We start from the raw sequence: 12,380 nt of genomic DNA, 5'->3' as shown, positions 1-12,380 counted from the left end.
GTGCAAGCAGACTTTTGGCCTGTAAGACCCAACTAGTACTAGTTCAATGAGTTGGAAAAATAAGAAAACAAAACCCCCAGATTTGTGCGCAATGCGGGCTCAGGTCCTCAGCACCAACCATTTCATTCTGTAAGCCTACTCCCGCTTTCCTTGCAAGTGGCGATATCACCATGTGTTCAGGACGCAAAACCCAGTAGCCTTGCCTGCTACTCTTTGGGGTCTTTCGTAGCTGCTTGATATAAAAATGAGAGAAAGGAAAATAGTCATTCAGAGACTTTATGGCATGGCTTCTGGGATGTTGTATGATCACTTGTTAAAGTACTGCTTCGTGAAGTATGATATTTTAGGACTGATCTGAATCTGAGTTTGAATCATGCTCCAGGTCTGAAATATCTATTGCAGGGAAATATATCTCCACTGTTACTCATTTTGATTACCGACCTTGTTAGCAAGCTGAGCAAAGGTCAATAACGATCTGCAGACTAGATCATATTCCTCTCTGACAGACCGCATGTCTTCTGCAGTTAAATAAAGGATTTTAGCCTTCAGGAATATTAGCCTGCCTCCTTCCACAGTCCTTAAAGTTGCACTAAAATTACCTTAGGTTATGGATCCAGGATAATGCTTGGGATTAGTGTGAGCAGAAGCAGTGAATGTTTTATTATTAATGATGATTAATTACACTTTTAGTTTAATGTGGCCACAATAGAATTATTATGACTCCCTCTCTAATCTTATTAACAGGTTTGTGTTGCCACAGTAATTTGATCTGTCTGCATCCTGCCTCTCATCAATTTATTGCGTTGAGCCTTCTGTACTAAAGCTAGTAGCAAGAGAGGTTCCCAAGAGCGCACAAATGAGCAGGTTATCATAGTTCTGCTCATAATTTTCTCATTATATAATATGTATGAAGTTTTGGTTGCTGAAATGAGAGTTACTGATAATATCACCAAGCTTCCCACATTGGAACGCTATTTATTCAGCTGTTACTGCTGTTTCCTGGTCAGAACCAAGCTCTAAACAAACCCTGCAAACATTTCTGTTGATTAAAATGTAATTTTAGGTCCTGCTGCTTTTTAACACAGGTGCCAGCATGTGTCCTTTGGGCTAGTTCAAGGGATGAAGACGCGGAGAGGAGAAGTTATTTTCCTGGAAGATGTTTTAGATGAAGTTCGTTCGAGGATGTTACAAAACATGGCTTCTGCAAAAAGTTAGCTATTTCAGGTCTTATTCATTTCTTTTGATGTTCCTTGTTGATCAGAAAGTTGTCGTCTTTTTCTGTCTCTTACTTTCCCCTGAATCAGACTAATCATAGCGATATGCTCTGAGCTGTGTGCTTTTCCCATCTACCATAGCTCAAACAAACCAAAAAAAAAATAATCCTTTGTGACTCTGTGAACTTCCCTAAATTACAGATTTGCAAATCTTAACATTCAGAGAAATTATTTCATCATGCTCTTGCACTGGAGAGGATGTACTTGCCCTTGGGGGACAGCCATTGATTGCTTTTTCTGGAGGGGCAGACTAGTCAACAGTAGAGTTGGGGCTGGAGTTCAGGGAACAATAGATTTCATCCAAAGGATTTGTAACTCTGACAGTTTTCTCTGGCACGATTGACCGTACCTTGTCTGCAGCTACTGCCTTGTCATCCTCCCAGCCTCAGGACTGTTTCCGGAGTCCCCAGGAGGTCACAGGTCTGCAGCAGCCTGCTGAAGGGGACATTTGCCTGTACCTGAGGCTGTGGAGTTGTTTTCTCTGGAAGCAAATAATGATGCAAGCAGTTCCCAGGGAAATGCTGCCCCCCTCCTGTGCTTTCTAGAGTTGCATGCTAAATTGAATCAGTGATCAACTTAGTGCGCATCCTTCTTTCTCTGCTTCTTCAGCTTTTGTAAACCAGGTAATTTCGCTTGAAGAGCAGACAAAGAGGAGGGAGGTGGGCAGAATGACAGAAGGGTGACCATCTATTGAAGTCAGTTTTACTGCAGAGAGGAACGGATCTCAGAGCTTCAGTTTAAAGGTCAGTATTACAGCTGAGTGCAAAGCCAGCTTATTTTTATGCTGGACTGAACTGACATGGCAGAGGTACAGCACATGTTCCATTGCATAAGCAGTGAGCAGACGAACAGCCAAAGGAAGTGATGTGTTCAGATGGCACTGCAGCATTCCCCAGAGTTTATCCATTAGATCAGTTAGATCCTAAATCCTACCTGTGCTTGTGAAACTTTTTCCCCTTGTGTTTGAATTCCTGCCTTGCTTCCCCTTTCCTAAATTAGAAATCATAAATCCCTTACTCATAGCAATGCCTTCAGTGTTTGAAGAGTGGATGCACAGTGGAAGATATTACACATTTGCGTGTGGTATCAAGATGCCAGGCTGTCACTGAAAGATTGCTGGGGTTGGGCATCTAACAACCAATGCTAGCTTTAAAAATCATGCCTATATGGAATTGAAGCTCGTTAGTTAAATACTCTTGTATAAACTTTCTTTGCTATTAGCTTCACACAGGTCTTCTGCTACTGAAGTTTCCATTATTGGCATCCTTTTTCTTTCTACTCATCTCAGTAACCCCGCTGTCCACGAAAATCCTCTCTCTAATGCCAACTTCCTTGGCTGCACAACTCTGTCTTAGATGGCTTTGTCTGACATTTCTTTGCCGCCACACTTTTAAAATTTAGTACTTTCTAAATTTTGTAAATAACAATGATATGAGTAGTATGACCTTGTCGAAGTTCTCTCTGTTGGCTTTGCTGACCTGGCACGAAGAAATAGGAAAGCAAAAGACAGGAATCTAAGTGTATTAAAACTGTGCTGCAAAACTGATTCCACTTAAGTGGTGCTTTAAGATAACATCTCAGTTCTGCATCTTCAGCTGTTAGTGGGAGATCATCTGGGACAGCAAATCATAAGCTGAACTTGGCAAATTTAATAAACCACATATGCCACTATCAAAAATTGTACTTGTTCCTGGCTAAAGTGGAGCAGATTTGCCTTGTAAAGACTGCGAAAATCCTCCTTTCTATCCAGCAGAGACAAACAGGAAGAGGGGAGGAGGAGACTCTGATAGAGAGCATTGTGATTGGAGTTTAAAAGTAGTTTTAGAAGGGTGATGTATATCAGAAGGATCACTTTTTCACTAGGCGAGGTTGTAAGTCCAAGCACAAGTCATTGATTTCTCTGAAGATCCAGCATTTGGAGTGCTGTTATGCAGGCGAGGTCACTGTGCTTCTGATGAACAGGAGCACCAGCTTGGCCCTGTGACCTTCCCTGTGAGAGGGGAAATGAAATTGGCCCTTCGGTGAATTTCTGTACGCAGCAGCGTACTGCTGAAGAATATTACCAAGTTGCAAAAAAGCTGGACACAGCTCTTAGACTCTTCCAGATGAATTATGTTTTGTAACGATAGACATAAGTTCAGTGTATTTAATTAGAAGAGCTTTGGATAGGCTCTTGTCATGTCTACTCAGGAAGAAGATTCCTTGTAAGAAAGTGATTTTATTCAAAGAACTAATAACGTCCACTGAAAGAACATGAATTTAGATGAACTGCAATGAAAGTGTTATTCACACACCAGTTTTAGGCTTGTAACTTAGATGTCCCACATTGCCTTCACCCATCTGAGGTACTCAGTACCTTCTTCACCGTGCTTTTTTCTGTTGAGATGTGCTTTCAGGAAACCTAGGTCCCTGAGGCCAGAGGCAAAGTCTGAAGGAAGGAATACTTGCCCTTGGAGGAGGAAGATCAGGTTAAGGAGCATTTAAACAGACTGAACTATGCACCATAAGTGAACAGGGGCCCGATGGGCTGCACCTGTGAGCGCTGAGGGAGCTGGCTGATGCCAGTCTGAATGAAATGATCTCTTGATCATCTCTGAAAGGTCTTCATGATCAGAAGAGCTTCCCAAGGACTAGAAGAAAGCAAAAGTCCATCCTGTCTTCAAGAAGGAGGATCCAGTTAACTACAGGCTTGTCAGCCTTACGTTAGTCCCTGGGGACAACTAATCCTGGAGTCCATTTTCAGAAGTATGAAGGAGAAAATGGTTATCAGAAGCAGTCAGCACGGATTTACAAAGGGAAAATTGTTTTTATCCAACGAGGTAGCCTTCTACAATGAAGTGACTTGGAGGATGAGGAGGGAGCACTGGGTGTTTTTCACCTTGACTTTAGTTAGACTTCTGACACTGCCTCCTGTAAGATCCTCATCGACAAGCTGATGAAGTTTGGGCTGGACAAACAGACAGTGAGATGGATTGAAAGCTGGCTGAATAGTCCCACCCAGAGGGTGGTTGTTCAGCTGGAGATCCGTCGCTAGCGAGGTACCCCAGGGGCCAGTACTAGAGCCAATACTGTTTAACTTCCTCATTAATGACCTGAATGATGGGACAGTGCACACTCGGCAAGTTTACAGACGATGCAGAACTGGAAATAGTGGCTGGCCACTCAGAGGGACATGGGCAGACTGGAGGAAAGGGCAGAGAAGAAATTTGTGAAGTTCAGCAAAAGGAATTGTGAAGTTTGGCACCTGGGAAGGAACGACCTCAACCACCACCACTCGCTGAGGGGGTTTTTCGGTGGTGCCCAGTGACAGAGAAGGAGCCAGTGGGCACAAAGTGAAACACGGGAGGCTCCATCTGAACATCAGGAAACACCTCCCTGCTGTGAGGGTGACTGGGTGCTGGAGCAGGTTGTCGAGAGGTTGTGCAGTCTGCATCTGGGAAGGTGCTTGAAACCTGTCTGGGCACAGCCCTGGCAGGCTGCTCTAGCTGGCCCTGCCTGAGCAGGGGAGTTGGACTGTGGACTAGACGGACTCTGGAGGTGCCTCCTAATCTAAGTGATTCTGTGATTGCATGTGCAGACAGCACTGGTCTCCTCCTGCGGCTTAAAAGTAAAATTGGAGCACCCAGCTCAGGTTCTCTGAGTATAGCCAGTTTAGATGTCTACGGGGGAAGGCATGAATACTGCACAAATGTGCATCCGAGTGCTCTATTAGTCATTGGAACAATTTGTCTTTGACTATAGGATAGCCTTCCTATCGCTTGGAGTTTTTAAACAAAAGCTGAACGCCTCTGTCATTCTCTCCCTGGTTTTACAGATTGGCTGTTTGAATTACAAAGAGGAATTCAGTGTAGTCTAGACTGGTGTAATGAGCCAGCCTTAAAATCTGTATTAAACAGAGGAAGTGGGAAAAAGCATGTCTGAAACAGCTGTATCTTCAATTTGAAGAAAGATTTCTGTCTTGGATTTGCTGTATGCATCCTGACAATTTCTGTTTTGCTATCTCACAGTTCTGAAAGTTCTCATGTTTTACTGACATCTCGAAGTCTGAGCAAGTCTTTATACTGTCATGGACTTGAAATTTCTTTTTCTCTGTTCCTTTTCAGCAACCAAAGAGGTAGAAGACCCTATGGAGACAGCAGAGAAGGTTGGTCTCGCTGCACTAATAATTCAGGTGAGCCTGAGCTATTTCCAGACATGTTTGCATCTTCAATGCAAAGCTATAAATTGAGATGGAGATCCATATTTGGGTAACGTTAAGTTACTGTTCCAGGACTTCCGAGGCCTTCTGTCATCTGATTATCAGTTTAGCTGGGATCGAGCTCTTCAAAGTCGTGGAGATACAGGCGTATTCTTGCAGTACACCCATGCCAGACTCCACAGGTAAGAGGAATATTTGTATACAGAAGTACAGTTTGACACTTACTTTAACCTTATTAACTAACCGCTTCATTAACAGTAGCGTTAAGTAGTAGTGTTAACTCCTTCCCTAAATAAGGCACATGTTCACTCTTTCAGCAGGGGTGTGAGTTTACAATAGCAATTGTCAGGACTTCCCAGAAGAGCAAGACAATTAAAATTAAATTTCCATCTCATTTCTATAGGGCTGAGCTAAACAATCCCTGTACATTCACAGTTCTAGCTACAGCCTTTGTGTGTGGTTGGTGTCAGTGATGAAGAATGATGGCATGAGGATTAAGGAAACTCATGTGCAAACTGAAGTGCCAGTACTTATAAAATACACCAAGTTACACAACTTAAACTTTTTTTTTTTTTGGCCAGTCCCTTTTTAAACTTGTTGGTACCAAATGTCTAGCAAATTTTACATTTTTTTTTTTATCTTGGATTGATTTCGTTCAGCTCAAATAAAAGATACCCTGTCCTTTCTTCTTCACAATACAAATTGCTGTTTTTCTTGTTCATCTTTGCTAACAAGGGTTTTTAATTCAGCATTTGTTTTTGATTCTTACATTTTAGTTTAGAACAGATGCATGGGAATGAGCAGCTAACTGACGTTAATGCCTCGTGCTTGCAAGAGCCAGATGCCATCTCTGTTCTTCAGCATCTTCTCAGGTTTGTCCGGTTTTCTTGGCAAATACCAGTTCCCTTAAAATAAACGTTTTGATTTGCTGCCAGCCTGTTGAGGACACACAGATTGCACAGTCATAAGAGAAAAGTGGCTATTTTGGGCAACAGCTTGTCTGTTGGATCGTAATGACTGCAACAGTAGCCTTCCAGGTAAGGCCAATGGTGTCTTACTTACCCAGTGAAATTGTATTTCACATAAAAACCACGTGTTTTCTTCTTGGGCTTTATCAGGTTTGTGCATAGCTGCCCATCTTGTGTGTGAAAACTGACAGGGTTAATATATTTCAGGGTACTTTGCAGGGACTGCTGCATCCCAGGTGTGCATCCATTTTCAAATAGAAGTTGTTGCTCCACTGCAGGGCTCTTATTTTTAGAGAGCTTCTGGTCTGCTTGTTGTAAATGCCTTTGAGTTCATCCAAGTAGCATATGGAACCTGTATGAAACATCTGGGGCCTTTACTTCCAGCAGGAAGCTATACTTAGGCTATGCATTAGGCCAGGCAGTTGGTGGCTAACAAATACACAGTTGAATATGTCGTGATTTCAGGAATAACAGTTATGATTGTCCTCCTTGTGAGTTGCCCAGAGTAGATTCTTCTTGAAAAGTTCCATGATAAACACGCCTGAGCTGTCAGAAGCCTGCCTCCCATGGCTCTGGTTCTGCTGTTTGAAAAACTACCAAACATTTGCCCTTAAAATGAGCTGGCCAGTTCTGAATATCATTAATTTTCCAGACCAATGAATAGAAGATTGAAGGCAGCATGTGTACCCCTGCAAGCAATTGATTTAATTAACTGATAAAATAATCAAACAAGTTGTGATAGGCCAATACTGAAATATCAGCTTCATGGAGCAACAAGATTGCTATCAGAAGAAGGGCTCTTTATTTGATACCAACTTTGTTGTTTCAGGAAGCTTTGTGAATAGCTTTTTGGTAGTTTTTTTGAAATTAATATTAATTTCGGTATACCTTTTGTCACTGCCTCCAAGGAGCCAGCAGCTGCTGGGACCGTAACTGTGACAACGCACAGGTTCCCCTGATTTTGTCTCACCTCTGTTGCAAAGGGTATAAAGACAGAAACCTTCCCTGCTTGAACTGTAGCCACCTGCAGCACGCCGGCCAGGGTGAGCCTCTGAATGCACAGGAGAAGAGATGTTTGTCTAACTTCCCCACAAAGGGATGGGCAGCACTCCCTCCCTCGTGCTATTGCTCTTACACGAGCCTTCGTTACCAGAGCTCACTCCACAGTTCCCCTAAAACTGTCTGTTAAAGGAAGAAGATCCCAGGAAGGTCAGCGTGGCCATGATGGTGGGGATGGGCTTGAAAGCTAAGCAAAGACCAGGAGGTCCACTCCCCACTTGGAAATCTGTTCAGCCTGAGAGGTCTGGGTAACTTGCTAGGTGTTGTGAAAAAGAGGCACGAGCAGACAGCAGAACCCATGAAATAAAACCATGGGTCTCCGTGAATCTGCTTGTATTTTCCAGTTGAATACTGTCTTACATAAGTCTGTTTTATTCCAGGATTATGTAAACCCACTTTGTTTTTGTCTTTTCTAATGTTACAAAATTCCCTTTAGCAACTTAAAATTCTAAGCTGCATTTATTAAAGGCAGCATCTAAGGGACTATTTTGTCTGCCTTGGTTATTTAATACATGTTTTTGCTCCTAGGAACTTACAATTACTGTTGAAATGTAAAACCAGACATAATGTTCCAGGAGCAAATATAGCTTTTGTGTTCTCTTCGCTATCGTGTGCCTCTCTGAGCTCTGCAGTCTACAGTGTTTGCATGACGAGGAGCAGAAGCAATCTCTTTCCAACAAGAAGTGATTGAGGAAGAAATAATCAATTGTGTGCTAATTACATGGCTTAGGTCTGGTTCAGAAAACTATTTCTGTCAATTCTGCAGTTGTGTTTGTTCTGATTTCAGCAAGTCTGATGAGCCTTATATCTGAGGACACTTTACCACTTTTACACCAAGCGGTTGTTTTCTTTCTTCACAGGTATGATGAGGTCCTGTATAGATCTTCTCAGGATCTGCAACCCAAGCACATAGTCAGCTACCTCCTCACACTTTGGTAAGGCGATTGCTGATACTGGCATCCTCCTCCGGTAAGGACAGGCAGTGCCTGTCTTCTCGAGCTGGCTTTGCAGCCCTAAATCTGCACTGCTTTGAAGAGAAAAATTGTGGGAAGATGTAAATTGGTGGGACCTCTCTGGAGCAGAAAAAATATAAAGTAGGATAGCAAATGATAGCATAAGTAGTGGAGATGAAGGTTGGAACCAGGAAAAAAGGAGTCAGGAGTCTCCTGAGAAACTAACTGCTTTCAAGAAGAATCCTTTGACTGTAACCCAGTGCCTGAAACCAAAATCATAACAGACTAACCGCGTCTCCAAGAGGAGATTTGAGCTGATAACATGCTCTCAAATCTCAAAATTTTAGCTAGGTTGTCCAAAAACCTTTTAGCCACTGATCTCAGCCTATGTGTTGAGATGGAAAAAGCATGTTATGGCTCGAAGTCAAACTGGGCATGCAGCCTCTGTAGGGAGGGTCCCCCCAGGGACCTGTGTCAGGACACTGAAGCTCTGGAGTAGACTTGCTGGAGGAAGCTGTACAGTCTGTGTACGGGGAAGGCTTTAACAAGTCAGAAAAAATTGTGTAAGGCTTTATGCACTTTGGCAGTGACAGGCTGCGTGGCTCTCAAAGATCTTTCCAGATCTGCTTTGTTGGGGTCTGGGGGAGAGGTTGATATTTTTACAAGCACCAAGCTGTTGATGGCATGCCCGGACAACACGCAGGCTCCAGAAAGCCATGACCTCCCTCAGCCAGGTGAGAAAGGCTGTAGAAAATAACACTGTGGCATGCTGCTGTGGTGGCTTTTCCAGTCCTGCCGCTTTCTGTAGCCTGTAGCACCGCTCTTGTAGAGCAATATGCTCGATTTGCTCCTTCTCACCACCTTTTCCGTTTCAGCCATCTTGCAGCTGTGGCGCATAAAACCCTTCCCGTGAAAGGCAGCGCACCTGAGCTCGCCCAGGTATGGCACGGCGCTGTTACGGTGCTGTTACGGGGCAGGAGCATGCGTAGGGCGTTTGGAAGGGCGACCTGCTGGGGCTTTGCCAGGAGTTGCAGAACGTGCCCCCGCAGGCTAACGAGCCAGCAGGCAGGCGGTCCCGCGGGGCGACACCACGCCAGGAGGGCAGGAGCTGCTGCTCGTGGCTCTGCCTCATCTTCCTGGAGCACACCACCATAAGGAAAACTGCTCCAAACAAAAACAAGCCCCCCCCCTTTCCTCTCATCACCCTTCCTTCTGAACTTTTAAAGGAAATATTTAAGTCTGTAACTTGCTGGTTAATTTCTGACAGTTTTCCTTTAGTGGCTATGTGGGAAGACAGAGAATTAGGAGATAACTGAATTTCTCTCCTCCCTCCTGCCACCTACGTAGCCCAAGTTGTCTAAATTGCCATTCTGGCTAAAGCAGCAAGGCTGACAGCTGTTGATATGCGTTCCAAATCGACGCAAATTATTTGCTACTAATCTCCCAGGCAATGTTTGACCCTTTAACTGCTCCATAAATGCTATAATTGCACTGCCTTTATGTTCTTTCATCTATTTCAAAAGCAGGTACCTATCTGATTTTGGCAAGAAGTCATAGTTAAACGTAGAACTGTGGTGTGTGTGGGGAGACAGTGCTGTGGACTTGATAAAGCTCCACGCTGTAGCTGAGCTTAGTTGCTGTAGGTATTCCTGCCTTTGAGGATGGTTCCATGCATTCTTGTAGAAAACAAAGACAATTCAAGCTACAAGGAGCATTACAGTTCCTTATCCTGTAAAAAAAAACCCTTCCTATCTTAGAGTGATAGCTTTCAAAAGCTACTTTTTTGCAGTGAGCCCTTCCCAACCAGCCAGTCATAGAACTGACAAGTAAGAGTGAAATTTTCAGAGCAGCCTAGAGTCGAGTTCCCTGACAGCCTCCAATCCATGCCTAGTGAGAGGAGGGATTTTAGCAGCATTCTTGGCCTCTAACAGCCTGTGCTGCCACCGTGGTGCACGGATGGTTTTTACTTTTCACTAGTTGCTGGCTGTTTTGTGAGCATCCCCTCTGGTTGCTGCCATGAGGCTGTGGGTTTTCTTTTGCTGCGTTTTTTTATGTATGAATGCCACTATTAGTCTGGGCTGGGCCCCTCTTCCCAGCTTCCCTTTGCAGACCCGAAAGCGTCCCTTTGACGCTGGAAGGGCCACCGACAGCCGGTGTGAATGCTGCCACTTCACACTGGGGTGTTACTGAGTGTGCGTGTGTCAGAATCCCAAGGCTGCGCGTGGGGACAGAGGCTGCACACGGTGTTCTCACCTCTAACAGGCTGCTCCTCGCTGCTACAGCCTGTTCTGCAGCAGCAACGTAAGCTGACCCCTACTCTTGTTTTCCAGGCAAGGCTCAGTCTCTTTCGAGCTGCACGCTCTGTTCTAGCCAGCGGGATGAAACTTCTTGGCATTACCCCCGTAACGCGGATGTAACAGCTGTATGCGATGGCAGATCTCCTAGTAAAAAGGTATTTTTCAAGAGACTGTAAATACTCTCCTGTCAGTCATTGTTAATGCATTCTGTAAACTCTGCTCTTGAAGGTTTTTAGTGCAGAAGAGCATGTATGGCACAGCCAGGTGGGGGTGCCACGGCTGCCATAGTTACTTTCTCCCAGACAGTAGCAGTAGCAGTGTAATTAAGACACTAGCGTCCTTGGTAGTTCCCATTAACGGCAGCTTTTCTGTATTTACCTTTGTAAACATCACACATCCTTTTGGTAGAGGGAGGGGAATTACACTGCACTGCCCTAAGCAATGAAAGTCCCTTCCTGCATTGCCCTTGTGTGTTTGTTCAGCCTCACGGCAGGACAGGTGCGCTGTGTGTGGGAACACACTCAATTAGTCAGACCCTGCCCTTTTCTTTTGTGTGTCCTATCGCCTTCCCACCTTCATTCATCAAGACCAACTGCCAAATCTGTCGAATCCTGTTCCTCTGTTACGCTGACCTGATGACGAAGGAGAAGGTGGGTTTGCTGCTCAGCTGGTGGAACAGGAACCGCGGCACTCCCCTCAGCAGCCCCATGCGGCAGCTGCTGCCTGGCGATTTCAGAGCCACAGCACTGCTGAAGAGAGGTGGAGCATCACGTCAGCACAGGTAGCAGTGCCAGCCCCTGAAATGGCTGACAGTGCCCCCTGACACCAAAGCTTTGGCACTTTGGGGACGTGCTCCATCCTATGTGCACAGAACAGCTGGCAAAAGGCACAGAGGAGCATCCACTCCCACTGGAACCAATTTTAAGCAGCTTGTTACTGTCGTAATATGCCCCAACCTAAAGTAAAATTCAGCTAGGTAGCTCAGGTCTGAAGGAATTTAAACGAGATATAAATCTAAGTCAGATTTTTGACTCCACTGTGGATTTAAACAAATGTCCCAAAGTCAGTTTTCCCTAAATGCAGTTGCATTTTCTGGAAGGGTTGAACTGAGCGATGCCTCGGAGGCAGGAAGAGAATGTTACAGTTGGCACTCTAATTAAATCAAAGCCTAACAAGCATTACAGGAACTGTTCTCCAGCATAAAAAGGTTTAGAGAAAAAGTGTAACGATAAACATTCTCTGGTCCAACACTTTGATTTGGCTTATTCATACCAAGCTGGAGATACAAGTACAAAATACCCATCTCTCCCTGCACAATTGCAATTTGTTTGCCAAAACTTGTAAAAGAATAGGACAGCTCTCCACCAGCTACAGCAAGTGGAAAATAAAATTGAAAAGTAAAAGAATCTACAACTTAACAGAAACACTAGTTTTTCATTATGAATTTTTTAACCCCAGCAGCAAGTGTTACTTCTAATCGCTTCTAGGTAAATGATGCTTGAAGCGTACTTATTACTGGTGGAAGTGTGGCTGACAAGTGAGACTTGAGTGCATAGAGGAAAAAAATACTGCTAAACCGTCACAAAAAGACTAGCAAAGTACTCTGTTCATCTGATACGTATTACTTGGAA

The 12,380-nt window shown here is 44.2% G+C and overlaps 1 protein-coding gene across 12 annotated transcripts in view; it reads left to right on the top strand.

Moving 5' to 3' along the window:
- The window catches only part of RARS2 (arginyl-tRNA synthetase 2, mitochondrial), a gene marked incomplete at its 5' end in the record, with an annotated part of 55,551 nt that overhangs the window by 26,421 nt on the left and 16,750 nt on the right, over positions 1-12,380 (top strand). For 7 of the 12 annotated variants that reach the window (XR_014581743.1, XR_014581744.1, XR_014581745.1 and 4 more), the window contains 7 exons: positions 1,086-1,210; positions 5,378-5,445; positions 5,545-5,654; positions 6,249-6,344; positions 8,360-8,434; positions 9,328-9,391; positions 10,783-10,904. Coding sequence is in view for 8 of the 12 variants with exons in the window: in XM_083829248.1 (XP_083685374.1) it covers positions 1,086-1,210; positions 5,378-5,445; positions 5,545-5,654; positions 6,249-6,344; positions 8,360-8,434; positions 9,328-9,391; positions 10,783-10,869 (625 nt within the window). Of the gene's footprint in view, positions 1-1,085; positions 1,211-5,377; positions 5,446-5,544; positions 5,655-6,248; positions 6,345-8,359; positions 8,435-9,327; positions 9,392-10,782; positions 12,046-12,380 lie in introns of those variants that run through there. The other 5 variants (XM_083829243.1, XM_083829242.1, XM_083829241.1 and 2 more) reach the window with 2 other exon arrangements.

Source organism: Anser anser (genome assembly GCF_964211835.1).
Source record: "Anser anser genome assembly, chromosome: 3".
NCBI lineage: Eukaryota > Metazoa > Chordata > Aves > Anseriformes > Anatidae > Anser > Anser anser.
This window is presented reverse-complemented; position numbering and strand designations above follow the sequence as displayed.